At 56.8% G+C, this 27,298-nt stretch overlaps 1 protein-coding gene across 1 annotated transcript; it reads left to right on the top strand.

Annotated features, from left to right (window-relative positions):
• Positions 1-7,384: 7,384 nt before the first annotated feature.
• LMNA (lamin A/C) lies at positions 7,385-26,897 on the top strand. The gene is made up of 12 exons (XM_061403547.1): positions 7,385-8,211; positions 19,711-19,867; positions 21,184-21,309; positions 21,593-21,763; positions 21,966-22,091; positions 22,884-23,104; positions 23,198-23,420; positions 23,813-23,920; positions 24,027-24,146; positions 24,536-24,625; positions 25,406-25,678; positions 25,964-26,897. Exons 1-12 carry the CDS (start codon positions 7,856-7,858, stop codon positions 25,988-25,990), a joined length of 1,998 nt encoding a protein of 665 aa, XP_061259531.1. The 5' UTR covers positions 7,385-7,855; the 3' UTR covers positions 25,991-26,897.
• Positions 26,898-27,298: the final 401 nt, after the last annotated feature.

Here is a 27,298-nt window from a genome sequence, read left to right as displayed (position 1 = left end):
CCATTCCCAGGCCGGGAAGCTCTGCTTTGGGAAGCCAGGACCATTTTCACCTCCTCTGGGGATGAGATTGAGGGAATCCTGGCCAAGAGGAAACAGATGCCCCCTCAGCCCCTCCCTGGGCAGCCTGGGAGCACAGCCTCAGCCCATGCATCCTGTCTCTCCCGACCAGCCCCTGCTGCCTCACCCTGCTCCAGTGGTTTCCCCATTATCTGTTACTCTGATGAAGACCCCCTCAAGGGTCGAGGGCCAAAGTGAGGTGGGCTCTCAGGGTGCTCTGTAAGCTTTGGATTTACTGGACAAAGAGGGCAAACGGGGTGCTACTCTGGGGCAGGCCTGTGGGCAGCATAGGGATGGTGGGACGGGGCAATCTAGGGAGTTTGACCAAGGCGGGTCTAGAAATGAGGGGGCTGGTCTGTGTGGTGCCCTAACTCCTCCCAGCTCCGAAGTTCTGGCTTCTAGGCAATGAATGATGAAGCACTGGCCCAACACAGTCCCTCCCTGACCCATGGCGCCTCTCTCCAGGAGCTCTTGATCTTGGCAGAGACGCTGCCGAGCCACCTGCCCCACCTGGCTGCCCAACCACTTCTCCAGAAAGAACCCTTTGCTCGGTCCACCCACCAGGAAATCTGCAGATTAACACCATCCTCCTTGCAAGAGTTCACCTTCCCAGTGGATCCCCCTAGTGTGAGTGCCTGGTGGGAGAGGTGGGTAGCCTTCAAAGCGACCCACGGAGCTCAAGGGCAATGGGGACGGGGCCTCAGGTGGGTTTCTAGTGAAGGTGATGAAGGGGAAGCTCAGGGACCCTCAGCTGCACAGGCCTTTCCAAGACCCTCAGAGGAGTCTGCCCGTGTTTCCACATCGTCATATATCTGTGTAAAATCTGTAAAAGATATTCTTATATTTTAAAAAGAGACTCCCCGCAAAACTTGGATGAACATGTAGGGAGACCAGCTGTCGGGTTTGCCAGGACCTGTCCTGGTTTGAGCACCACTACTCCCTTGTCTTAGGAAACTCCCCAGTGCTCTGCAAACAGGATAGGCGGCTACTCCAGTTTCAGGGCCCCACTGTTTGGTCACGTTTGGTCAGTACCCTGAGAGCGGAGGGGGACAGGGAATCCTTTTCTGCCTCACCTTCTGGAAATGTATGGGTGTGTAGGGCTCGGGGACCCTGCCCTTCCAGCCCCAGCCCTGGAGTTGTGGAGCTTCTGTTTGTTTCCTTGACAACAGGGAGAGGAAACCCCCATTTAGGAGACCTCGGAGGCCCCAGCAACCACACACACATACAGAGACACACAGACTTACAGGCAGCCGCCCACACGCAGGGGCCTGCGTCAGTACGAGCCGTCAGCACTGCCCGCCTCCGGGCGGGAAGGAGGGAGGATCCACCCAGCAGCCCGAGCCAACCTACCAGCCCCAGCCGATCAGCCCGGGGCCAGCCGGTCCACATGGCTCCACCCACATCTTCGATGCCCCGCCCCTTCCCGCGCCCACCCTCACCTGGTGGGAGGGGCCAAATCTGGGGGATGGAGAGCAAGAGAGGGAGCTGTCACTGCGGAATTCCTCTCTGGCCCTAGTCTGGTGTGTATTCTGGTGTGTCCTGTGACAGGTCTGGAAACTAGAGGCTCTCAGGTGGGCGGCTCTCTTGGCCCAGTTGGATGGGGAAGGGGGTTTGAAATGTTGGGCTGGAGCTCCCAGGCAGATCCTCGGATTTTGCAGTTGGATTTCCTGCAGGGTTTGAGCTGACGGGGTGGGATGTTAGGCTGGAGGCGGACACCTGGACTTTGAGGCCTTCTTTTGTCACTGTCTGCTGCGTGGCCTTGAGCAAATCAGTTAACCCGCCCAAGCCTCAATCTCCTCATCTGTGTGATGAGGGTAATGGTGTTTGTGCGTCTCTAAGAGATTTGAGACTGTTATGGTAGTAATCTTAATTGTCCAAGGGTCACGCCTGGGAGACCTGCCCAGCCAGGTGTGAGATGTTAAAGGCTGGTTCTCTGCCCATTATCCAGCGGCCCTTTCTGACCAGGCTGGTTCCCTGAAGGAATAGACATGGTCTCTGGCTCAGCAGGCAGCACCCCCACATCAAGGTGATGTTAATGCCCTCCCTTGAGGGGCCCTGTGCAGGGTGTTATGTCTCCTGTGGTAGCATATGATGGGGTCAGAGCACTATTTCAGGAGTTCTGGGCAGGCCCACCTGTGTGACCTTGGGCAAAATTTTTCTTCTCTGGCCTTAGAAGCCTATTTGTAAAGAAAGGGGCTTATTCCCCAGAGGCCTGAGGGCCCTCTGGGCAAGGGATCACCAAGAAGGGGTCCCAAAATTTCCCTGCTAGAGAGGCTCTGGGGGTGAGATTTCATTCAAATGAGGAGTTCTTTGTCTTTCCAAAGGGCTGTCAAATACACATTCCTTCTAAGGGCCTTCCTGGCTAAACTAAGCTAAGTGAATTGCCCACAGCCTGCATCATTCCATCTAGCTGAGTCTGAGCGGGAAGAAGGCAGTCTAATCAGCTGGGCAGCCTGAGGTCAGTTAGCCAACCTTTCAGAGTCTGGGGGTTTTGGTGCATAAAATGCCAATAATAATACCTCCTTCCTAGGGCTTAGGTGGAGATTAAGTGGGATCAGCCCCACACAGCCCCTCGCCGGGTGCCTTGTACGTGACAACCACTTACAGAACAGGAGAGTCCTTCCACTCTCAAGGTTATAATATTCACCTGTGCACGAGTGACTCAGCAGTTCAACAGGTGTTTTGTGCCAGACCCTGTGATCAAAGAATGAATAAGAAAGGGACCTTCCCTCTGGAACCTACTATAAAGGGATCCTCAAACCATGGCTGTGAGCCAGCTCCCACTTTCCAAATCAGCTTCCACTCCCTAGACCCTCCTCCAGGAGTTCCCCTCTTCCCATCCCTATGGGGGAGTTGTCTCCCCAGTGGCCTAGGATCCATTTGAATGCGTCTCTCCCACTCCTACCTGTCTAGAATTACAGCCTGATAGTGCTTCGGAGAAGGCAATGGCACCCCACTCCAGTACTTTTGCCTGGAAAATCCCATGGATGGAAGAGGCTGATAGGCTGCAGTCCATGGGGTCGCTAAGAGTCAGACACGACTAAGTGACTTCACTTTCACTTTTCACTTTCATGCATTGGAGAAGGAAATGGCAACCCACTCCAGTGTTCTTGCTTGGAGAATCCTAGGGACGGGGGAGCCTGGTGGGCTGCCATCTATGGGGTCACACAGAGTCGGATACCACTGAAGTGACTTAGTAGTAGTAGTAGTAGTAGTAGTAGTAAGTGCTTGGTGTTCAAAGTCAAGTCCACCTGTATTAAAATCTCAGTCCTGCTACTCACCATATGACCTTAGGTAAGTGGTTCACAACTGGACATGATTTTGCCCCACAGGGCACACTGGCACTGTCTGAAGATATTTTTGATTGTCATAACTGGGGGCAGAGGTAGATAGAGGGCCAGAGAGGCAGCAAAATATCCCACAGTGCCCAGACCCTTCCCCACCCAATAAAGAATTATCAGGCCCAAAATGTCAGTAGTGCAAACTTTGAGAATCCCTGCCTTAAAGGAATAATTTAATCTCCCTGGGCTTCAGTTTGCTCATCTATAAAATAGGGCTAATAACAGTACTCACCATGTAAAGCTATTGTATAGGTTCAACATAGTAATGCGGATACCTAGTGCCTAATAATAGTAGGTACTCCACAGTCCTCCCCACATGAATCGTTATTACTATGCCCCTCAAAGCCCTCCTCATTTCACCCTTCTGCTGAGCCCACTGTTTAACTTGCTGCCTCTGACTCCTTCCTTGCAGGTCCCAAGGCCTCCCTTCTCTCCTTGAGCCCAGCCTTTTCAAGCAGTCAGATTCCCTCCCGCAGGTCTCCATCCCTGAGCCAGGTGGCTGCCTCCATCTCCCTCTTCTCCAGTCCTGCCTTTGCTCCCACACTTTCCCACCTCACCTCTAGTGTCTCCCTGCTCAGCTGAGCTGTGTACCCTCCTCAGCTCTTTCCCACTTCAGCACCTCTGTACAGAATTCCTCCCAGCACCAGTCCACCCCAACTCCTCCCACACGTCCCATCAAAGTGGCATGAGATAGTGAAGGAATCCTGGTCCAGGCCACCTCTTCCATGTTCTGGCCTCGGCCTAGTAATGTCTAGTTTGGGGAAAGTCAGCCTCAGCAGTAAAACAGGGAAATGATCCCCAGCCCATAAGGTGGTTTTGTGGACCAGATTGAGAATGTTTGTGAAAATATACTAAAGAGTGTCAAAGTGTCAATTACCCAGTTTGTTGAGCAGTATCCTACGTGCGTGCATGCGTGCACGCTAGGTCACTTCAGTCGTGTCCGACTCTTTGTGACCCTCCAGACTATAGCCCGAAAGGTTCCTCTGTCCATAGGATTCTCCAGGCAAGAATACTGGAGTGGGTTGCCATGCCCTCCTCTAGGGGATCTTCACCAGGATTGAACCTGTATCTCTTGTGACTCTCGCATTGGCAGGCAGATTCTTTAACACTAAGCCACTGGGGAAGCCCCAACAAACTATAATTTTGTCTTTTATTTATGGGCCATCTCCTTCCACTTGGATGTCAGTTACATGAGGGTTGGGATTTTGATCTGTTTTATTCACCGCTGTCTCCCTAGTGTCTAGAGCAGTGCCTGGCACACAGTGGATATTCAATAAATCTTTGTTGGATGAGGGAATTCACTGTGGGCATAAGGCACTTCTGTAAAGCCTGAAATCTACCTCCTCCAAGAAGCCTCCTTTTAAATGCATGTTACTTAAACATGGCAGCATCCCCATGTTATAGACAAGGAAACAGGCTGAAAGAAAAGATACAACTTGCCCAAAGTCAGTCAACTGGGAAGTGGCAGGGCCAGATGCATTTGTTCATTTAAGGAACACTGAGCACCTCCTGAATGCAGGCACTGGGCCAAGTGTTAGGGACACAGATGTCCAGGATGCCATGGGAAAGAGGAGGGTCCCCTCCCCAAGGTCATTGGTCTTCAAGACAAGTGTCTCTTCCACTGCCCAACAATTGTATTCTGATAGTTGGACCTTTGCACTCAACAACTATATTCTAATATCACTTACAGATGTTCCAACTTCCAGGCTTCTGGAACCCATTTGGAATTCATTATCCAGTTCAGGGTTCTATGCTGCTCTTTAACTGCTCACGCTTGGTATCGCCTCTTCCTGTTTTCCCTACTGGTGGACAACTCCCTAGACAGCAAACATGTTAGCTCAACCCTCATTTCTTTGATAGCCACTCTGCCCCTGTTATAGATGAGGAAGCTGAGGCCCGGAGAATTCAGCAGCAGACCTGTCATCACCTGGCCAAGTGAGAGACAGGCTTGGAAACTGGTCTCCACCCAGACACAACTCTTGCCAACCCTTACCTCCAGCAGGCTCCGCTCCTCTGGACCTGGCCTTCCCTGCCTTCTGCTTTTGCTGGGACTGACCATCTACACCCTGGCAGGGGGAGAGCAGATGATGACATCTGGGATTCAGAGTTAGGCTTGAATATTTAGGGTAAAGGCCCACTTTGAAGTTCAGGTTTAGGATTGAGGCCATTGTGGTGGTGGTGAACCCTTTGGAAAGAGAGAAACTTAGGGTGAGAATCCCCTCTCCTTTATCCTGTCTCTTTTCTCAAAGATGGGGAGGTGTGAGAGAGGAAGGGTTAAGTGTGATTTTGCCTCCCCAGCCAGGAGGGGAAGTCAGGCCAGGCCAGGCAGGGACTGGGTGGGGCAGAGGCCGGGGAGCCCTGTGGAGGGGGGCTGAGGCAGTGGGAACAGCCACTGTCCCTCACGTTTCACTGGCTCATTCACCCCCACCTCTGGTTCTGACTTGGGGAACACGAGAGGGAGAAACAAGGAAAGACTTTGTTTTGTCTGGGAAGCTGAAGGTGGGTGCCCCACCCTGAGGGAGGGGGCTGCAGGGAGGGGAACCATATCCCGGGTCCCCCAACTCTGAGTATCCTGGATGCTCACCACCCTGCCCAGTCAACCCCTGGAGATGGGAACCTGCCATCCCTCAGGGAGTGTTTCTCTCCCTGAACACTCGGAGTCCCTGCCTTAATCCTGCCCCAGCTCCAGAACAGAAGACCTGTCCAGCCCTGTTTCTCTTGTGTATCCTGATATCCTGGAGCTGTAGGAGTTAGCAACATAATTTAATTTCCCCAGTTCCTCACCAGAGAATAAGCTATGGGAGGCCCAGGGTCAGGGCAGGAAAGCACGTGGGTTCTGGAGCCTCAGCCTCTGCCACCTCTTAGGATGAGATGGTTGGTGGGGCCAGGACCTGGATGGGAGAGGGGAGTAGGAGGCTGATTAAAGGGGTCTCCCGTGAGTCCTGAGGATGAAGCTCCAGAGCCTGGGGTGGGGAAGCTCAGGGACTTGGATGATCCTGTTTTGTGAGAAGGCCTGGCCCCTCCCCAGAGCCAGTGGCAAAGCAGACCTGGCCAGAGAGGAATGTGGAGATAAGTGCAGTGCTGGCTCAGCAGTCAGCAAGGTTGTGGGTGTCTTTGCTGTCTCCACCCCCATCACCCCCCTTTTCTGGCTGAAACCAGGATAGAGACCCAACATTGGCTGTCCAGCCCCCAGCCCTGCTCCCCCTTTCAGGCCCCTTTGGGAACCACAAAAATTTGGGACCTGGTGTCCTGGCAATGTGATGAATGCATGCACAGTTCTGGTATCTGTTTTAAATTATCCATTAAAATAAGTACAGTCCTGGAAAAAAAAAAAGTACAGTCCTGGGGTTGGTGGGGTGGGCTGGGCTGGGCTGAGGACTAGAAAGGGACCAAAGCTGGGAGGAACCTCAGGCAGGCTCTTTTTCCGACTGCTTGGGTCCAAAGGAAGGGGACGGGGTGGGCAGTACTTGGGTCCTATTCTTGACCTCCTCTGGGGCCTGGGGGTTGTTCTTTGGGTCTAAGATCCAATGGTTGATTTCAAAAGGAGATTAACCTGGGGCAGAAGATAGGAAAAGAATGACCCCAAACTCTGGTCCCCACCCTGAATTTGAGGGTGTATAAGGAACTCAGGATCCAGAACTTTGTGGCAGCCCTCCCTCCAACCACCCCAGGGAACCCAGGCATATTTCCCCACCCCACTCTGGCATACTGAGATGCGGCTTTGAATGGACTGCCCACTCATGGAGGGGGGGCGGTAGGGGTGACTCACTATTACTATGGGGAGGAAAAGGGGGGCCAGTGGTGGAAGAGTGAGTCACCCTCATGGGCACCAGCCTCAACCTCCCCCCACTTTCCTGGATCTGCCTGCCTGGTGCCCTCCCTTGCTTTGTGCCTACTGCGCCTCTTCCCCCTGCCCTTTGCCCACCCAGCATCACCCCTTGGCTCTGCCCTATACCCACCCAGCCTGACCCCTTGGCTCTGCCCTTTACCCCTTCTAAGGCCAGAGGCAGTGGGAGCAAGCTTTCAGCTTGGATCTCTGAGCAGGTAGAGACCTAGAGACGAGCTTCAGGGAAGCCCCAGGCACGTGGGGGTGTCTGAGGGAGGGTGGGGCCCTACCCGGGGCAGTCGTCTCCCCTGCTCACCCCTCCCTCTCCCACCCCTGTGGTTAAGCGACGGCCCCTTTAAGAGAGTGGCCCCTCCTCCCATTCCCTAGACCTATTAGAGCCTTTGCCCAGGAGCCGGTGACTCAGAGTGTTCGCGGGAGCTCCGCATCCACACCGGCCAGCCCAGATCCCGAGGTCTGACAGCGCCCGGCCCAGATCCACAAGCCTGCCAGGAGCCAGCCGAGAGCCAGCCGGCCGGCGCGCTCCTACCCCAGCAGTCTCTGTCCTTCGGCCTGAGCCCCGCGTCCTTCCCGGGACATCTGCCCCTTGGGCAGTGCTGCCACCCTGCCGTTCATGGAGACCCCGTCCCAGCGGCGCGCCACCCGCAGCGGGGCGCAGGCCAGCTCCACCCCGCTGTCACCCACCCGCATCACCCGGCTGCAGGAGAAGGAAGACCTACAGGAGCTCAATGACCGCTTGGCTGTCTACATCGACCGTGTGCGCTCGCTGGAAACGGAGAATGCAGGTCTGCGCCTTCGCATCACTGAGTCTGAGGAGGTGGTCAGCCGCGAGGTGTCTGGCATAAAGGCCGCCTACGAGGCCGAGCTGGGGGATGCCCGCAAGACCCTTGACTCGGTGGCCAAGGAGCGCGCCCGCCTGCAGCTGGAGCTGAGCAAAGTGCGAGAGGAGTTCAAGGAGCTCAAGGCACGGTGAGTGCCCCAGGTGGCGGGGTGGGGCCGGGAGGAGCAGCGAGGGCAGACAGACTGCCGCCCCTGCCCGGGCTCCAGGCGGTTGATAACTTTGCCCTCTAGGCGGTTGATAACTTTGCCCGTATAGTTTCCTCCCTCCCGGAACTGCCCCCAGCGAGTGCCTGGCAGTGCCAAGGGAAATTGTCAAGACAGGACTGAGAAGGGAGAGGTCTCTGGGAGAGGGTGGGGTATATAAGGAATGGCGGGGTTCATCAGGGCCAAGTAGGAGCTGGTGGCAGGCCCACATTCTGTCAGGGTGGGATTTGCCAGTTATTTGGGGCCTGGGAGAGGGCCTTGAGCAAAGCCGAACTGGCCTTGCCAGGTCTAAGACATCTAGGCACCCAAGACACTTAGGAGTGGGTGAAGGGGTCCTGTTGGAACTTTCTTGGCAGCCTTGGCACCGTGCCAACTTTGCCCAGCCTGGCTCTGAGGACATGACTCCCACTAAAACAGAGCTCCTAGGCTGTTTAGGGAGGTGTCCAGTGGTGCCAGAGAGAGGTCACCAAAGCCGGGTGCCCGCCTTTTCCCCCTGCAGGGGCACGGCGATGGTCCCCACTGCCCAACCCTTTCCCGGGTTCCTGTTAAGAGTTTTGAAGTGCTCCTTTACTCCCTGCATGTCTGGGACTTCCCCTGGCCTCTGACAGGCCCACCGATCAGCTCCAGGAGAGCCGCTCCCCCGCAGCTCCCACAGCCCTTGGCCTGCTTGGCCCAGGAATGCAAGGGAGGGAGGGAGACCGAGGGCAGAGGCTCCCGGCTCAGGAAGTTGTGTTATGTATGCCCAGGTCTGTGCCTCCCCTTCCCCACCTCCACACCCTCACCCTCTGCCTGGAGTCTTCGGAGGAGGATATGGACTCTGTCCCTCCCTGCCTCCCTTCTTGGGGTGAGCCACTTTCATTTTCCCAGCCAAGCCTAGCAGCTTTTGCCCTGGTCGTCCTCTCAGCCACTGGGACTTTTTTTTTTTTTTTGGTTATTGTTCTTTGCCTTATTAAACTACTGGAATACTGTGACATTTTTGAAATCCAGCCGTTGGAAGGCTCAGGCCCCTCCTACCTTACCCATCCCTGCCCCACCCTACCGCACCCTACTAGTCTCCTCCCTCTTTTCTAAAAAGGCCTTTGGAGCTGGGAAGTTTAGGCCCTCTTCAGCTCCTCACGGATTTGTTTTCTGTGAAGACCTCAGCCAGAGAGCACTGAAGGTGCTTGGAGATCCCTGGTTGAGGCTGTAATGGTTTGTCCCCTTCTTCCCCTTTGCGTTGTCTTCTCCAGGCTCATGCTCTTCTCAGAAGCGCTGTGTATTGGCCAGTCTTTATACCTCTTCGCTAGCCCCCAGCCCTGGCACGGTGGGTGTGGCAGATATATCATCCCCTAGTGAAGAGTAGGTGGAAATGGTGTGGGCAGGCAGGTGACTCTCCCCCGCACCCGCCACCCCCAAGCCCAGGCTTGGTGGGTGTCAGTTCCCCGATCAGACCAGGGATCCAAAGCCAGGAATCCTAACCATTAGGCCACCAGGGAACTCAGAGTGACTATTTCTGTTGAAAGGGATCATTCCTGTCATTGTCCACCGGTGATATGAATAACTTAGTTAACAGGGCAGATAAGAGGCAAGCTAGGGGAGTCCCAGAGAATTAGTGTTCTAAACTAGTTTACCCAGCTACCAAACTACTACCTTGCCCGTCCCTGCCAAGGGCATTCTTAGCAGGTCTTTTTCTGGGGAAGGTGTTGATCAGGGAACAGAAAGAGTGGAGTCTACGGTCTCTCGCTAACCCAGCCACGCCAGTCCGTCTCTGCCCCCTGGTGCAGCTGTCCCGGTCTGGGACACCAGGCGGGTGTGCGCACACGTGGGACAGGGCCGGGGGTGGTGTGTGTACTTGTTATATTTAGCTGCCTGCCTCTCCTCTCCCCCACTGATCCTGGCTGGGGGTGCTGGGCTTCCGGAAGAGGTGGGGTGGTTTTGCACACCTGGATCCTAGGCTGATAGGAGGCTGGGTGGAGACCAAGAGGACTCAGATTGGGGTTTCTGTCCCCTTCTATGTCCCCAGTGGGAGGAACAAGGATTTCTTGCTCCCTTTTGTGTCTGCTTTGCTCAGGGTGAGGTGAAGAATGGCACGAAGAATTTGGGAGAGGAAGAAAGGCATTGTCCTAACTCCTCCCACTAAAGCCTAGGGAGAAGGTGTTGTCTGGTTTAATGTTTAATTAGAGCTCAGAGTTCAGGGCCAGGCTTTGGGTTGGGATGCAGAGCTATCTGTAAGATCTTGTGGTGACTCCTGGCCCAGCCTGGGTACCTTGACCACACCCAGGGCTTTGGGGCCCCCTCTCATCAGGCTGGGTTACAGGCTCCAAGCAGAAACACTGCTCCTGCCCACAAACACAGACTCACATCCTTTATTTTGGAGCCCAGGGGTTTTGAACACCTACTCGCGGGAAGAAAGAGGAGGTTAAAAGCATCAGGGAAGGCCGGCCTGGGGTCGAGGCTTGGAGCTAGGCCCCATCCCAGTCAGGACAGCTGGGTGGATGACTCATATACTGCCCCCCTCCCTCCCACCCCAGTGGCTTTGCAAGAGACAGGGTGGAGACAGCAGATGTCTTACAGGGAGGGGTGGGGGCCTGAGTGTCTGCATCCCTGCTCCCCGCTCCCCACTGCATCCTGGGAGCCTTTTCTGCCTCCTTCCTTAGTTGGTGGTCTGGAACCAGGGCTCCTGACAGACCGTGCACACAGGTAGTTCTAGAGCAGAGTCCAGAGTTACGGGCTTGGGCTGCGGGTTGGTGGCAGGGTCTGTGTCTTCCCAAACGGAACTGGTAGAGGAAGGCTGAGTCAGAAGTGGGGAGATCCCAGACCCACAAAGCAGAAGTATCCCTTCCCCCCGAACAAGGCCTTGGGTGCCCGACAACTTCCTGAATTGCCCGCCTTACATGATGGCCTCAGTCAGGACACGTGGGGACCTGCAGCCCCAGGTTCTTCCAAGCTCTCATCAGGATAAGAACAGGGAAAACCAGAGAGGTGCGAAGGCTTGTCCCGTGTCACACAGCCAATGAGTGACAGGCCCGGACTTGAGCACGCGTCTTCTGACTCTCATTTTGAGTGCTCCTACCGTTAAACCTTGGGCTTCCCAAGTGGCGCTAGTGGTAAAGGATTCGCCTGCCAATGTGGGCGACCTAAGAGATGGGAGTTCGATTCCTGGGTTGGGAAGATCCCCTGGAGGAGGGCATGGCAACCCACTCCATTATTCTTGCCTGGAGAATCCCCATGGACAGAGGAGCCTGGGGGCTACAGTCATAAGGCTGCACGACAGAAGTGACTTAGCATGCACACACACACACCATTACACCTCACTTCTCTAGCTTCGGGGACAGGTTGGAGGATGTGGAAGGAGGGTTGGGGTGACTGAAGTGCACCCCTGCACTCTGGAGATTCTGCTCTGAGGCCAGGGTTGCCTTAATGTTCTGCCGTCCTGCAGGGCCTGTTATCACTTGATCAACAGCCTTTGCCACAGCCCATACCTGGAAAGACCCAGGACCCTTCCAGGCCCTGAATCATGAGCTGTGAGAGGCTGGTAACTCCTGTCTTGAGACTGTCTTGGGACTTGTCATGGGAATTGCCTCCCTGGATGTGTAAGAAAGTGTGCCCTTTGGCAGATATATAAGGATAGTGGGGATGATGGCCTTTGAGGATGCTGCGTGTGCTGCTGTTGTCATTTCTCCACGCTACCCCTCACCCTGAAGTCCACATTCTTATTCAAATGGAAAGAAGAAAGTACAGTTAACCCCAGGGGCTGAGCTGTAAGTGCTTGAGGAGACCAAGAGAAACAAGAAAGACTGTAATTCCTGCTAAGGTCCTGACGGCCTTCCCAAGACTGATGCCCCGTCCCTGGCACATCCCCTGGCCTCCAGGGATCTGAGGCTTACTCTTGCATGGAATGTGCCCATTGTCTGCACTCCCAGGCCCATCCCCAGTGATTCAGTAGCTCAGTGTCAGGGCTGAAGGCAGGGACAGCTGGGGGGACAACTGGGAGGAGATGGCTTTACCTACCCACTGTGCCCCCTGCTCCCCTGTGCCCTCCTCCCCCCACCCCCCAGTCTCCCTCCTCCCCAGCCCCTGACCACCTTTAGCAGCTCCAACAGCCAGGACCAGGTCTGGCCCAGAGGTCCAGGGCAGTTCATTCCATTCTTACCTCCCTGGCCCCTCGAACACCGGCTCCTGAACTGAAGATGACACAGGCTAAGCTCTAATATTCTTGGAGATGCCGGGGAAAGAGGTTCTGTGGGGGATGGTGCAGGGTCTCCTGTCATTTAACAAAAGGCAAGGTGATCTACCAACAAACTGACAGGTAGTGTGAGGCAGTGAAAATAGCCCTGGCCTTCGGTGTCCTTAGTTCCAGGCTTAGCCCTGCCTCTGAACTGCTGTGTGACCTTGAAGAATTCACCCTCCACCTCTGGATTTCCCTAGCTGTAAAAGAAAGGGGTTAGGGCGGAAGATCTCCAGAGATGCCTCCAGTTCCGAAGTAGTACCATGACCCACAAAGTGCGAAAACAGTTCTCTAAAATACCAAGCTATGCATATAAAAATCAGGTATAATTAATGTGAAAATAGTTAATAGCCAATGCTATTCTCAATAGAAATATTTCCCACAAGCTGTGGAATTAAAAGTACTAACACCCTCCTCTCTTTTTCCAAGAAAGTTTGTGAAAAACAGGTTATTATTATGACATTACACTCTTGGCTTAGACTTTGTTTTTATTACTAGTAGGAAAGGACACTATATTTTGAGCATACCTCCCTTGAGGCTGTACCATGCAGGAGAGTCCCATGGACCTGTGCTGGAGAAGAAGTGGAGGCTCTGGGGCAGGCAGGACTCTTACCTTAGTGCTGACCGGGATTAGACAGCATGGCCCGGAATCAGAGGGAGGTGCAGGGTGACCTTGAACTGCCCACCTTCTACTCTTCCTGCCCCATTCTGGCTCCCCCAGCCTGAGGCTGGGCTGTGAGGAGGTCTTGTCCCTTAACACTCAAGGAAGGGGATAGTTTGGGAAGGAGGTGGGGCAGAGTAGGGGGCCACGCTCCCCTGTCCTTTTGTGAGGAAGCCTGAATCCTGCCTGTTGAAACCAGGAATAATTCTGGCCGAAATCCCAGGCCCAGCAGAGGAGCTGAGTCACGGTAGAGGGCAGAGTAGAGAGTGGACGGGAGACCCTGAATTGTCCAGTCAGAGAAAGAAAGACTGAGGGACGGCCTTTTTTGAAAACTACTTTTCTGAGTGGCAGGAAGGAGGAGGAGGATCTGAATCAGATGGGGGACAGATGGAGGGGAACAATACAGGAATCCCTTTCGGGACTGGCTCAGGGAAGTAAGAGACCCTTGATTTCCAGGAGCACAGTCCCTGGCAGTTCAAAGGGGGATGTTTGGGATTGCCAAGGCACCCCCACTTCCTCCTCCCGAAGCTCTGATGACACTGCCACCCTCTGCTGGCTGGGAGACAGCATTGCATCTTCCAAGGCTGGAGCTGGAATGCAGCGCGACCAGAACTGCTAGGTCCTCCCCAACTTCCTTTCTCCATCTTGGGGTGCGGCTCCCACTTTCTCCCTGCTGTTGTCAGGGTTAATAACCGTGAGCCACCAGATGGAAGGTTAATACATCCTAAGAAGGGACAACTGAATCGCTTTCTTGTAGGGATCCCCTGCATGTCCCGCCTGTTGGCCAGTGGCCTCTCTCCCTCCCACACCCAGGACCTCCTACCTCTTCCTAGGCCATCCTTCTCCCCTCCAGGCCCCGACTTCTTTTGGTCTGTTCCAGGCCTTGGCCTGCATTTTTATGACAACACAGGAATGATTTCTGGAGAGACAGGCCAGGAAGAAGGAAAGTGGAGTTTGGCAGGAGGGAGCGGTTAGTCAGGAAGCCTGCCGCCGGTTGTCCAGGACCCCAGCGCACCGACCTCGGACTGCAGGCCTCTCCCGCTGCTGCACAATGCCACGTTGATACACCCAGCAGCTGTGACTCAGGGCTGGCCCTGTGCCAGGCCCAGCAACTCTGCTGGAGTTGCGTCTGAACATGTCAACAGGCCTCCTGTCCCCCTTCTCAGCGCCAGCCAGTTCCCCCATCCCAACCCTCCCTTTGCTTGGAATTAAGAGCTGGCTTTGTCTGGGGTGAGGACAGCTGGGAGCCTAGCGGCTCTGGAAGGGGATCCAAGGGCCCTCGGACCCTGAGCATATGTGGTGGGTGTCACGCCCAAGGGAGGCGTGGGGAAGCAGAGCCATGCCTGCTGTGGGTGATGTGCCTGGGCGGGAGGGTCAGGGGTCGGGGGGTCCGTACTGGGATCCTCCCGTGTACTTTCCAGGTGTAAGACATTCAGACCTTGCACAGGGTGGCATCTGGGGAAGGTTCAACGGGCTTCTCAGTCCCTAGAACACCAGCCCCTCTCAGTTTCTCTCCTTAAGGTCTCCTTTCCAGAGAGGGCTGGTGCCTTGAAAGCCAGAGTGCGGAACCGAATGTCCCAGCCCTTCCACATCCTGCCCATACCTGAGAGCAATGGCAGGCCCACAGACCAGCGGAGAAACCCAACAGTGGTTCCTTTTGGGAGAGGGAACTGCGGAACCTCGTGGCCCCACACACAGCTGTGAGGGCTCTTTCGCTAGGTCTCTGTGTCATCACTTGGGTCCTAGGGCGACTCCTGGCCATTGAGCAGAAGCCCAAGTGTCTCGCGGGCTCTCTTCCTGGGTGTTTCTGCCTACTTTCTGCGCGCCCTGCATGCGTCATGCAATTTTCTGAGCTGGTCTCCATCTGCTCCGAGTGTCCTCAGGTGACCGGGTGGGCAGGGTTTTAGGGTCTGAGCCTACTCTTCTGCAGGCCTCAGTTTCCCCACCTGTAAAAGGGCAGGAATTGTTCTAGAAGGAGGTTCCCCCTTAGAAACCTTGAGCATATGAATCTTCTGGCCTTCGGGCATTTGGGGACAAACAGAAAAAGCCCCTAGACACACTTATAACTGGAAAGAGAATAAACCAGCAGGTAAAACAACAGCTGAGCGGACTTGGAAGAGGAGAGAGAGGTGTGGCTGGGTCTGGAGGCACAGGGCTGAGGCAGGGCTCAAACGAAGGAGGCAGGTGTGGATTTGGACAGGTGGAGGGAGGGAAGAATACGTTGCAGTGGGAGGAGTTGCTGGAACAAAATGAAGAGTGGTAGGAACGAGGGGGCCCGGCGTGGGGTGGCCACAGGAGAGACCCCATCACCTGGCAGGGAGTCAGCCTGGGAAGAGGTCTAGACGTCTGGGAGGAGAGGGGAGGGCTGGGACTCAATGCTGCACACCCAGCCCTGCTTTGCCCGGCCCGGCCACAGGGGGCTCCGTTTTTAGTGAGGCAGGAAATGCCAGGGGCTCGGGATCTCCGTGCTCCTGCCTCCCCTCCCCCCTCTTCTCCGCCCGTCGATGGGGAACTCCGAGGGCTGGTGAGCCTGGGGCGTGGTCAGCGAGGGGACTGGGGCGGGTCTGAGGGAGCCCGGGCGGACTGGCCCGGCTCTTCCACTGCCCCTGTGGCCATCTGCCCCGCCCACTGGTTATTTTTAGCCCCAGCCTGCTGTCTCTGCTCGCCTCGTGTTCCTCAGCCCAGCGGAGGAAATGGGGGCCTTTCCCTCCGGGCCTAGCAAGTTGCTCCCAGCAACCGGGCTCAAACAGGCCTGTGGCCGCCCTGGCTTCCATATCTGGCATCCGAGCTGGGCTGAGGAGGCTGACTCAGCCGGCAGGTCAGCGCCTGGCACAGTGCCCACGCAGCCCCTTTACTGCGCCAGGCGCCTTGCTTCCCCCCACCCCCACCCCCGTCCAAGAAGCCCCTAGAGTCCTGCCCTGCAGTGGCCCTGAAGCCCGGCTCCCCTATCACTCCAGCCTAATAGCGCCCCAGCCTGGGAGCACGCAAGCCCGCTCCCAGCTCTCGTGCGTAGGCCTTAGCCTTTTCCTCTCTGCTCTCCTGCCCTGCCCCACCCAACTTTTCCCGCCTTGTGCGATCGGATTTGCCAACCTGGGAAGAGTTTAGAAACAGGATGCCCAGCCCTTCTTGTCTCAGGAGCCCACTGGGATGAACCCACTCCAGTGCTGGAGGAGCCTGGCGGATGGGAGGGAAAGAGTGGGCTCCCTGTGGCGTGGCACGGAGGCCTGGGCAGGACGTGGGTACAGCCAGGGTCTCCCCTGTGAGCGCTAGAGGATTTCCTGACACCTGCCCGGGTATTGTCTGCTGGAGGATGAGTCACCTGTGGAGCCCCTGGGTCCCACCCTTCCCAGCTCCCCTTGCCTGCCCTACCCTGTTCTTCCTGCCAGCCCACTGTGGGGCAGCATGTGCCCCACTTTCCCATTGCTGGCCCCCAGTGGACTGGGGCACAGGCAGCACAGCCCCTTGGGTTGGACGCCTGGCCGGTGTCTGCTTGGGGTCCCTGTTAGGGCCGGGGACCCCGACTAAGGAAGCAATGTCATTTGGAGCTAGTGGACAGGCAAGACTGAGGAGGAGGCTGGGGAGGCGCTGGCTTCTGTGCCTTCCCCCCGCTGCAGCCGTCTCTTGCGGGGTGCGTGTGGCTCCCTGGCCACAGGGCTCCTGAGGTCTGAGTCATAAGCCCATGGGTGATAGCGGCTGCTTCCCCACAAAGGGGAGCTCCCGGAGCCTGACTGAAAAAACCACAAAGGCTCTTCCTTGCTTCCCTCTCTGCTCAAGTGGCTTCCCTCATCTGCGGGGTGTGTCTGGGTCCTTTCATTGCAACTCTTTTAAGTGCTAATCAGAGTCTCCAGGAGGGGAAGGAAAATCACCCCCTTAATTTCTTTGCAGGGCGGGCGGGGGTGGTGGGGGGAAAGCCATCCAGCACCCATTCACACCTCTGCTCCCCACTTGCTGCAGGATCCCGGAGGCACCCTGGGCAGAGTTCTCTGAGCCTGTTTCCTCCATCACCTAGGACTAGCACCTGTCTCAGTGGGGAAGCTGTGGCGATTTAGTTAACACAGTCTTTAAGAGCAAAGAATCGGACACCACTTGGTGGCTGAACAACAACCATAACGGGTACACAGTCAGTTCTGTTTGCTGTCCTTAGATGATTACTAGTATTAGTCTATTAGTATTAATATTAGTTTAATAGTATTAGTATTAGTACCACCCCACCTCTGGGAGCAGCCCTAACTGAAGAGGCTAGATTGAAGGACAAAATCCTGCAGTTGTCAGGCTGTGAGCCCCCGAGGCCAGGGACCACACAGCTACATTTTCCTGTGTCAGCGTCTGCCTGGCACTCTCACAGCAAAGGTATTTCCAAGGAGAACTTCTGAAGTTTCTCCTCTGGGTCTGAGGAGGCCGTGGAGGCGGGACTAGGGAAGAGACACCCTTGAGATGTCTTCTGAAAGCGTCATGGTGCTCCGTCCTGCTGCTCCCAGCTCGGGCTGGCTGGATCAGGAGTCCTGTCTCCTGCTGGCTTGGTTCTCTCTAGACCTGTGGCTAAGTAGGAGGAAGAGCAGGGGGAGGAGTCCTGATCAGCAGCCAGAATCAACTGTGACTCTGCCTGGGTCCCCGGAGCTGCATGCTTTGTTTGACATGGGGTCACTCACCTTCCTCCTCTGTGCCTCAGTTTCCTCATCTGTAAAAGGAGGGGGTTAAGGCAAACCTATGCGAAGCTCCTCCCAGTTCTCTAAGTTCTGAGAGCCTCCCAGCCGTTAGCCTGCCGGGCAGGGAGGCCTGTTCTGGGAAGTCCCTGCCAGCCTTGGAGTTGGCCCAAGGAGCTCGGAATCTTTGTCTGCCGTGTCGCTTCACTTTACCAGCGGTTTTTCTTCTTCTTCTTTCCTCCCCCTGCAGCTGCCTCTGCTTCGGAAAAGTTCTGAAGTCATGGAAAGTTGGGGCTGTGCTCCCAGCCAGGGGCTGGGCCGGATGGCAGCCAAAACCTGAGCTGGGTTTTGACTTTATTTTTAGCTTTTCTGGCTAAGACGGAGGAGGGGAGAGCTCCTTCAGGTCTGGAAGGGCCTCTTTTCACAGGAGACAGACACACTTGCTCAAACAGCTTGTTCTGAAATGTGGCCAGAGGCCTGGACAGAGCAAGGCTGGGGGTGCTCCCCCGAGATCTTCACGTCCTTCCCCTGCCTGTCTGGGTGGCATTCTCCTTCTCACAGTGGAGCCCAGTTGGAGGGGAGGTGACTCCTGATTGAAGACTTATGAGCTAGTGGCAGGAACACACTGCCTCAGTCTTGGGCCCTCCATCCAGGTCCAGAGCTTCTCCTGCTGGGCCTTCTTCATCCTTCTTCACACTGAATTGCTGGGGCTCCTGGAGCCGAGGGCTTGGTGGCAGGAGAAAAATGTTGGCAGGGCCACTTCTCTCCTTGCCAGGATAGATTTCTTTCTCCCCCTGCCCACATTTGCTTTTCTTTTTTTCCATCTGCCCAAGTGGGTTCATGCTTGAAGTCTGATGAGTCGCAGATGGCAGCTGGGACTAGGCCCCTGGGCTCTTTCCTTCCACTCCCTGGGTCTAGTGCTTTCTCTCCCCACACATCGGTGAAGGGATCCTTACAACTGGGAAGTTCTTGCATTCCCCAGAGGTCTTTAAGAAAATAGGATCCCTCTATCTCTCCAGGTCACTATCCAGCAGAAATAATCAGGGGCCCGGAAAGGGAAGGAAGGTGGCAGAGGCCACCTCCTGTTTGAACTGGTTCTAGTTAAAGCTTTACCCAGTTTGAGGAGTGTGGAGGTTCAAGGCTGGAGCCCAGATGGACCTGGAGGCCTGGGGTCACATCTGGGGCCAGATGCTGGGCTTGTGGTTGATAGGTTCTGATGAGGCCCAGAGAGAGGGAAGGCTGGAACCCTTGTGCTCTGCCCCATCAGGGGACCCAGACTGGGTCTGAGAAAGGGAATGGTCAATACAATGCCTGCTAGTCTTCATTCCAGGTCTCCCTGAGCTTTAACCAAACTTTCCCTCCCAGCAGTCCCTGGTGTGTAAAGGGACTAGGGGAAGTGACTGACACTTCTAGCACTCAAACTGATAAGCGTCAGGGACACTCAGACCCCAGGGCTAGGAGTCTGGCTGTCTGGATCCCTGCAGAGGAGGAGGCTGGGCTGAATGGAAGGTGGGTGGAGTCAGGGGGAGAAGGTTAAGGCCCTATGTGGGAAGGGGCAGGAGACAAAGGTGGTTCTGTGTCTTTGGGAAGGAATGGGAGGGGAGAGAGGGAAAAGCATTCATCTCACGGGATCGAGCTTTGCCCTTGGCCCCAGGCACGTTCCTGAGCACTGAGTCATGGGAAGGGTGGAGAAGCAGGAAAGGGGTTTTGGGGGCCTTGGGAGAAGTGGGAATCCAGCCCCAGAGGCGGGCAGCCGCAAACCAGACCCAAGGCTGCCCTCTCCTGGCAGCTTGGGGGATAGCAGAACCAGGTACTGTGGCTGACCTCCCAGGACTTCTCACTCTCCCTGGGGGACCTGACTCTGTCTAGGGATACAGACTTCTCTTAAAGCCACTCTTCTCTGGCTTCTTTAGCAATTCCAAGAAGGAGGGAGACCTGATGGCCGCCCAGGCCCGGCTCAAGGACCTGGAGGCTCTGCTCAACTCCAAGGAGGCCGCGCTGAGCACTGCTCTCAGCGAGAAGCGCACGCTGGAGGGCGAGCTGCATGACCTGCGGGGGCAAGTGGCCAAGGTGAGGCCCACCCGAGACCCAGCTGACACTCGTCCCTGCTCCCCGCCCAAACGCACACTCACTGCTCCCTCCAGGCATTCTCAGGAGTCGCCTGGTCTGTCCTGTCCCACAGCATCAGAGCCATTCCTGTACCCTAGCGTTGCTGCATCCATCCAGAGTACAGTGCTTCCTCCTTTGCTGCCCACGGTGTCTAGCACCATGAATTTAAAAGAATCCACAAGCCATTTCCATCTCACTTTGAGATGAATTGTGCCTGGCCCTGGATCCCTCCCGTGTGGCCTTGCTATAGACAGCTGTGACCTCTCTGGAAGATCAGAGAAGAGTGTAGACTGTCCACAGAGCCCTAGTTGGGAGCTGATGGTTGATCATATATGGACATATGTTTTTAATGTATACGATGGTCTTTACTTTCAAACACTTTGCTCTCCATTCCAGCTTCTAGTCTCATGTTAAAAGCTAGAGAGCAGAATCAAAGAAGCAGGCTTGTTCCCAGTCTCACCGCCACATCTACTCAGAGCAAGGTCAGGACTAGAGTCAGCCACCAAGCCTCTGTCCAGGGCTCTCTTCCCTGCTAGGCCTTGCCACCATAGTACACCCTGGAGAGACCAGAAGCCAGCAGTTTGGCCAGAAAATCAAGGCTGGGCCATTCTTCTCCCAGGCCCTGCCCCCAGCCCTTCCCAGCTGCACTGCCCAGCTTGTGCTTTCTAAGATGAAGATCTAAGAAAGGTGCACCCCTACTCAAGCTTCAGAGGATCTTTTCGTGGCAGTGAGGGTGCGATCCATGGATCCATGGCCCAGCCCCTGCCTTCCAGCCCAGCCACCTCTGCCATCACTCTGCCCCCAGGGCTCCATCCTTCGGCTTCAGCAGTACTGAGCCTTCCGAAGAGCCTGAAGTGCATGTGTGTGCTTTCGTACCTCTGCACCCTTGCACTTGCTCCTGTCTGCCCACTCACCTGTCCTTCAGATCTCAGACTCCTGAGGGCTTCCTAAAGCCCCCCGCTACCACCCCAGGCACACTTTGGTCCCTTCCCTCGTGTTCCTTCTGTACTCTGGGCATATTTCCGTGGCTATAGCAAAATAACAGCTATAGAGAGAGGAGGCACTATCTATATTTTCATTAGCACAGCAACGATACAAGGTCATTACTGCAAAGGAGTAGATGCGTTATCACCTCTGTGGGCATCCAAGGCTCTTGCTCCCTGAGGCCTATTTCTCCACATATAAAGGGAGGTGCTGGACATGACCCCCTTCTCCGCTTCCTTCCAGCTCTGGTGTCCTATGACCCCTCTCCCTGACCTCTGTCCCCTTCCTCTCAGCTCGAGGCAGCCCTGGGCGAGGCCAAGAAGCAACTTCAGGATGAGATGCTGCGACGAGTGGATGCTGAGAACCGGCTGCAGACCCTGAAGGAGGAGCTGGACTTCCAGAAGAACATCTACAGCGAGGTGGGAACTGTGTCCTGCAGACCGGAGGACTGGGGCTGGGTGCTGAAAGATGTCAGAGCTGGGCTGGGGTATCAGCTGTGTGCAGAGCTCCCCTGCCAGGCTGGCTTGTACTAGTGATGGGGAGTCGGGGTGAGGGCTGGGGGGAGTGGTGGCCAGCCCCCAGGTTAAAGTGGAGCTCACAGTGACTTTGTTCCACGTTGGGATTGGGTTGGGAGCTCAGCCTGTTGGGCCTCATCCTCAAAGGACTAGTTCTGACTTTGGTCTCTGGGTCCACCCCTTCCAGGAGCTCCGTGAGACCAAACGCCGCCACGAGACGCGCCTGGTGGAGATTGACAATGGGAAGCAGCGAGAGTTTGAGAGCCGGCTGGCGGATGCCCTGCAGGAGCTGCGGGCCCAGCACGAGGACCAGGTGGAGCAGTACAAGAAGGAACTGGAGAAGACCTATTCGGCCAAGGTGCTCCTTCTCCCGGGTTCCCGTGCTGCCTCTGTCGCCAGCAGCCCTCCCCGCTGCCCTCCCCGAGATGTCCTGTGGGAGATCAGGCGGATGGGGGCCCAGATTGCCCCGGACCTCGGGCTGCAGCAGCGATGTCCTTCTTGGGTCCCTGCCTCCTTCCTGGTCGGTCCCTGCAGCTCTAACCCTGTGTCCTCTCTGCCAGCTGGATAACGCCAGGCAGTCCGCGGAGAGGAACAGCAACCTGGTGGGGGCCGCCCATGAGGAGCTGCAGCAGTCCCGCATCCGCATCGACAGCCTCTCGGCCCAGCTCAGCCAGCTCCAGAAGCAGGTGCTGCCTCCCCGCCCCCCCACCCCCACCGCCACTGCCCACTGCCTCCCCCTTGCCCCCTCCCCCACTGCCCCTCCCCTCCCCACAGGGGAGGGCGCAGAATATGCCCCCGGAGCGTAGACTGAGTAAGAAGCCCGGGATTTGGAGTCACATGACCTGTTTGCTGGTCCAGGACTACCTCTTATCTCTTGATATCTACCTGCTTGACCTTCACTTCTCAGAGCCTAGGTTTTTCCCGTTTGAATATAGAGACCATTCCCGTCCTCCCTAACTCTTAGATCTGCCACAAGACTCAGCGTGAGGTGTTAAAAGTGGAAAGGAAAAGAGTGAAAGTGTTAGTCACTCAGTCATGTTTGACTCTCTGCGACCCCACAGATTGTAGCCTGCCAGGCTCCTCTGTCCATGGGGTTTCCCAGGCAAGAATACTGGAGAATGGGTAGCCATTCCCTTCTCCAGGGGATCTTCCCGACCCAAGGACTGAACCGGGGTCTCCTGCATTGCAGGCATAGTGAGGTGTTAACAGCATCAGTATTGTAGCTGGCTGTGCCATTTGTGGCAGAGGAGATAGGTTCTAGCCTCAGATTAAGAGATTTCAGTCGAATGTTGAGAAGGACTCCCCAGTTGCCAGCCAGCCACAGCCACATTAGAGCCCATGAAAGGCTCTGATGGGAACCTGAAGACAGGGGTGGTGGGGGTGGTGTGTGCCCGGGGGGGTGCCCCTACCCCTATCCCTTACCTCTCCATACTCGGGGACCTTCAGAGCTCACCAGACCCCCATTCCCCCTCACCCAGCTGGCAGCTAAGGAAGCGAAGCTGCGGGACCTGGAGGACTCGCTGGCCCGTGAACGCGACACCAGCCGGCGGCTGCTGGCAGACAAGGAGCGGGAGATGGCGGAAATGCGGGCAAGGATGCAACAGCAGCTGGACGAGTACCAGGAGCTTCTGGACATCAAGCTGGCCCTGGACATGGAGATCCACGCCTACCGCAAGCTCCTGGAGGGCGAGGAGGAGAGGTGGGCTCCGGGGGAGGCAGGGAGCGGCTGCTGCCTCCTGCCTGCCTGCCACCCGCCTTGACGAGGCCCCCTCACCCTGCTCCCCCTCCACAGGCTCCGCCTGTCCCCTAGTCCCACCTCGCAGCGCGGCCGAGGCCGGGCCTCCTCCCACTCGTCCCAGACACAGAGTGGGAGCAGCGTCACCAAAAAGCGCAAGCTGGAGTCCACCGAGAGCCGGAGCAGCTTCTCCCAGCATGCTCGCACCAGCGGGCGCGTGGCCGTGGAGGAGGTGGACGAGGAAGGCAAGTTCGTGCGCCTGCGCAACAAGTCCAACGAGGTAGGCCTCCCAGGTCGGGTTAGGGAGAAGACCTGGAAGGTGAAGGGATGGAGTTTGCGGGGAGGGCTGTTCCTCACATCAGACCAGGGCAAGTGTGGGTATCTCCTCCAGTCCTGGCCCCAGGACTCATCAGTGCAGTGAGACCTTCTTGGGCAATGTATTTAACCTCTTCTAGCATCGTCATCTGCAGAACAGGCATGAACAATAGTCCCTAACTTTTGAGTTCTTGGGAAGGTGAAAGGACTGAGTGGGTCTGGTACAGCCTAAGTGCCTGTAGACGTAGCTGTTATTGATCCTTGAGCGGGGAGAGCCGTGAGGGGAGGAATAGAAGGTGATAAACCCTCTAAGAGCCTGAAGGAGCCTCTCTCACCTGCCCCTTACCTCCTGGGCAGGACCAGTCCATGGGCAACTGGCAGATCAAGCGCCAGAATGGAGATGACCCCCTGCTGACCTACCGCTTCCCACCAAAGTTCACTCTGAAGGCCGGGCAGGTGGTGACGGTGAGTGGCCAGGTGTTTGGGGTGGCCTCGGGTGGGGATGGGCTGGCCTGAGGCTAGGGGTGCCGGCGCGTGAGCGCCCTTCTCTACTGAATTCTCCCTCCCCCAGATCTGGGCTGCAGGAGCTGGGGCCACCCACAGCCCCCCTACTGACTTGGTGTGGAAGGCCCAGAACACCTGGGGCTGCGGAAACAGCCTGCGTACAGCTCTCATCAACTCCACTGGGGAAGTGAGTATGCTGCGGGCTGGCCTCTCACTGGACGAGGCCTCCCCCGTGGCCAGAGTTGGAGGCAGCTGCCCCCACCGCAGTTCAGGGCCGCTTTCTCCCAGGCCCCAAACTCTCCACCCAGAGATAGCTCCCCTAGCAGCAGGAGGGGTGGGGGTTAGACAGTGAGCATGGTTAAGGGCAGATCACGCTCCTATCCAGAGACCTTGCGCATGCCCCTGGAGTAGAAACAAGTTTCTTACCTCCAGCGCCTTGGAGGACAGAGCTAGTGGCAGCCGGGACAGGGGGCAGAACGCGAGCAGGCTCCTGGAGGCTGCTGGGGTGGGCATGCTGCACACCCCTTCTCCGACCCGCAGCCCCTAACCCTCGGCCTTGTCCTGTGTCTGCGGCAGGAGGTGGCCATGCGCAAGCTGGTGCGCTCAGTGACCGTGGTCGAGGACGACGACGATGAGGATGGAGACGATCTGCTCCATCACCACCACGTGAGTGGCAGCCGCCGCTGAGGCCCAGCCCACGCCAGGGCACGCAGCCAGGCCTGGGGACACCCTCACCCTGGCCTCCCCCTGCCAGAAAGTCTTTTCATTAAAGAACATTTTGGAACTTCACTCGCTGCCCTGGCTTTTCTTCTCTCTCCTCCCTATACCTTGAACAGGGAACCCAGGTGTCTGGGTGCCCTACTCTGGTAAGGAAGGGAGTGGGAACTTCTGATGCCAATGAGTCTTCCCATGGGAGCGGTGGACAAGAGTCTGGATTTATCCCCCAGGGCAGAGAAGGGAGGACAGACGTGGGGCCCACAGCCCTGCCTCTCTCCCCCCCACTTCTGTTGCATGCATCTCCTTTCTTGTCTCCTCCCCCTCCTAGTCACATGCATGGCCTCTCATTTTCCCCACTTTTCCTGGGAGAAGGGTCTCTTTCACCTACCCTCCTCCCCAGTTAATTTTGCATGCCTGCCGCTCTACAGGCTTGCTCACTCTCCTTTCCCTCTGAAGCTTAGAGTAGCTAAGACAAGAGTCAAAGACCCGGCTCCTGTTTCCTGACTGTCCCCAAGTCTTCTTGACCCTTCCCCCTGTCATGTCCTTCCCTTCCCCTCTTCCCAGCCCAGCCCCGACCCAACAAGCCCTATACCACCCACCAGTTAGGTTACTTAAGCGCAGAAGCCCACCTTTCTGCCTGGACCCTGCCGGAGCGCGGAGCCTGGGTGTTGGGCCTGAGCGGTCAGTCCCAGACTCGCCGTCCGGCCTGAGCCTTGTCTCCCTCCTCAGGGCTCCCACGCAGGCAGCAGCTCGGGGGACCCCGCCGAGTACAACCTGCGCTCGCGCACCGTGCTGTGCGGGACTTGCGGGCAGCCCGCAGACAAGGCGTCTGCCAGCGGCTCGGGAGCCCAGGTGGGCGGATCCATCTCCTCTGGCTCCTCCGCCTCCAGTGTCACAGTCACTCGCAGCTACCGAAGTGTGGGGGGCAGTGGGGGTGGCAGCTTCGGGGACAGCCTGGTCACCCGCTCCTACCTCCTGGGCAACTCCAGACCCCGAACCCAGGTGAGTCAGCCCTCTGTCTCCAACCCCCAGCGGGCAGAGGACCCTAGTCCTCCAGGGTTAGGGCCAGGCTGCCCTGTGGGAGGGAGAGCCTTCTCTTCCGCAGCCCGGGGGAGTGGGAGCCTCCTCCCCGCAGCCCAAGATCCTAGAGGGTTGCCGCTCCTGCGTCCTGCCCCTCCTGTCTGAGCCCCAGATTGGAGGGCAGGGGCGGGGCTGGGTTAAGAGGGGAAGGGAGGGTTCGGCCCAGCACTGCCACTCACACCTCTCCCCGTCTCTCTTCTCTCTTAGAGCCCCCAGAACTGCAGCATCATGTAACCTGGGACCTGCCAGGCAGGGGTGGGGGCGGAGGCCCATGCTTCTTCCTTACCTCATGCCCACCCCTGCCCTGCACCTCACGGGAAGGGGTTCGAAGCCAAAGAAAAATACCCCTTTGTTTTTTCTTCTATGTTTTGTTTTTTGTTTTTCTAAGAGAAGTTATTTTCTACAGTGGTTTTATACCGAAGGAAAAACATAAGCCAAAAAAAAACGCGCGCATCTATCTCAATTCCCCCCCTTTTCTCTCTGCTTCCGAGAAACTCCGTATCTGCCTTAAAACCAAAGAGGGAGCCGAGGAGAGGGGCTGCTTTTACAAAGCCTCGTTTCTGCTTTTCTGCCCTGCCCGCCACCCCCATCCCGGGGACCCCGTGACATGGTGCCTGAGAGGCAGGTGTGGAGTCTGCTCCGCCAGCCTCCAAGGGAGGAGGGCTGAGCCTCATCCCTGGGCCGGCCCCCATCGTTCCACGACCCCTGGCAGAGGCTCCTCCGCCTGCCCGCCCCGTCCCCTCCTCTCCCCAACCCCGGGGTGACTCGATTCTCCCAGGTCCCAGCTGCGTTTGCTTCTTCTGTATGTTATTTAGACAAGAGATGGGAATGAGGCGGGAGGTAGAGGAGGGGGAAGAAAGGTTAGTCTGAGCCTGCCTTCACCTAGCTTTAGAGCCGGGGGTGGGTTCTGCCCAGTCACTACTGGAGGTCGGTCAAGGTCACGTGGGTGTAGGGGATGAGGGAGAGGGAGGCCTACTAGGAAAGGGGAGAGCCTGCTGGGGCCCCACCGAAGGGGAGGAAGGCGAGGAAGTGTGGAGGGCTTGCGGCAGCGGGTTTCAGCAAACACTAAGGAGCCCCTTGCCTCCCGTTTCCCATCTGCACCCCTTCTCTCCTCCCTGAATCAATACACTAGTTGTTTCTATCCCTGGCTGCCGTGGTGTCTTTGTTGGTGGGTGTCCTTGTGTGTTTTCTGAGGGTCTGACACATGTCACTCGGTCACCTGCATCCTCACGCTGCCCAGCCTCCCCTGGGGAGACAAAGACTGGAGAGCTTCAGGTGCACAGCTGGGCACCCAGCGGTGGCTGCTGGGGAGACGCTCTGACATGAGCATTGCCCACCCAGGGTGGGGCTCTCTCCACGAGTCGCAGAGAGGCAGAGCCTGAGGGCAAGCATTTCCTTCCTGACTTCCTTCAACCAGCCAGCACTTAGCGAGAACCTTCTTCGTGCTGGACCCTGAGCTCAGCATGAATACTGAGACACATGATGATATAGACCCAGTCTGAGGGGGGTGACGTCTCAGGACCCGGGGCAAGGACAGATGGG

The sequence above is a fragment of the Bos javanicus genome, chromosome 3, assembly GCF_032452875.1.
Source record: "Bos javanicus breed banteng chromosome 3, ARS-OSU_banteng_1.0, whole genome shotgun sequence".
In the NCBI taxonomy this organism is placed as follows: domain Eukaryota; kingdom Metazoa; phylum Chordata; class Mammalia; order Artiodactyla; family Bovidae; genus Bos; species Bos javanicus.
This window is presented reverse-complemented; position numbering and strand designations above follow the sequence as displayed.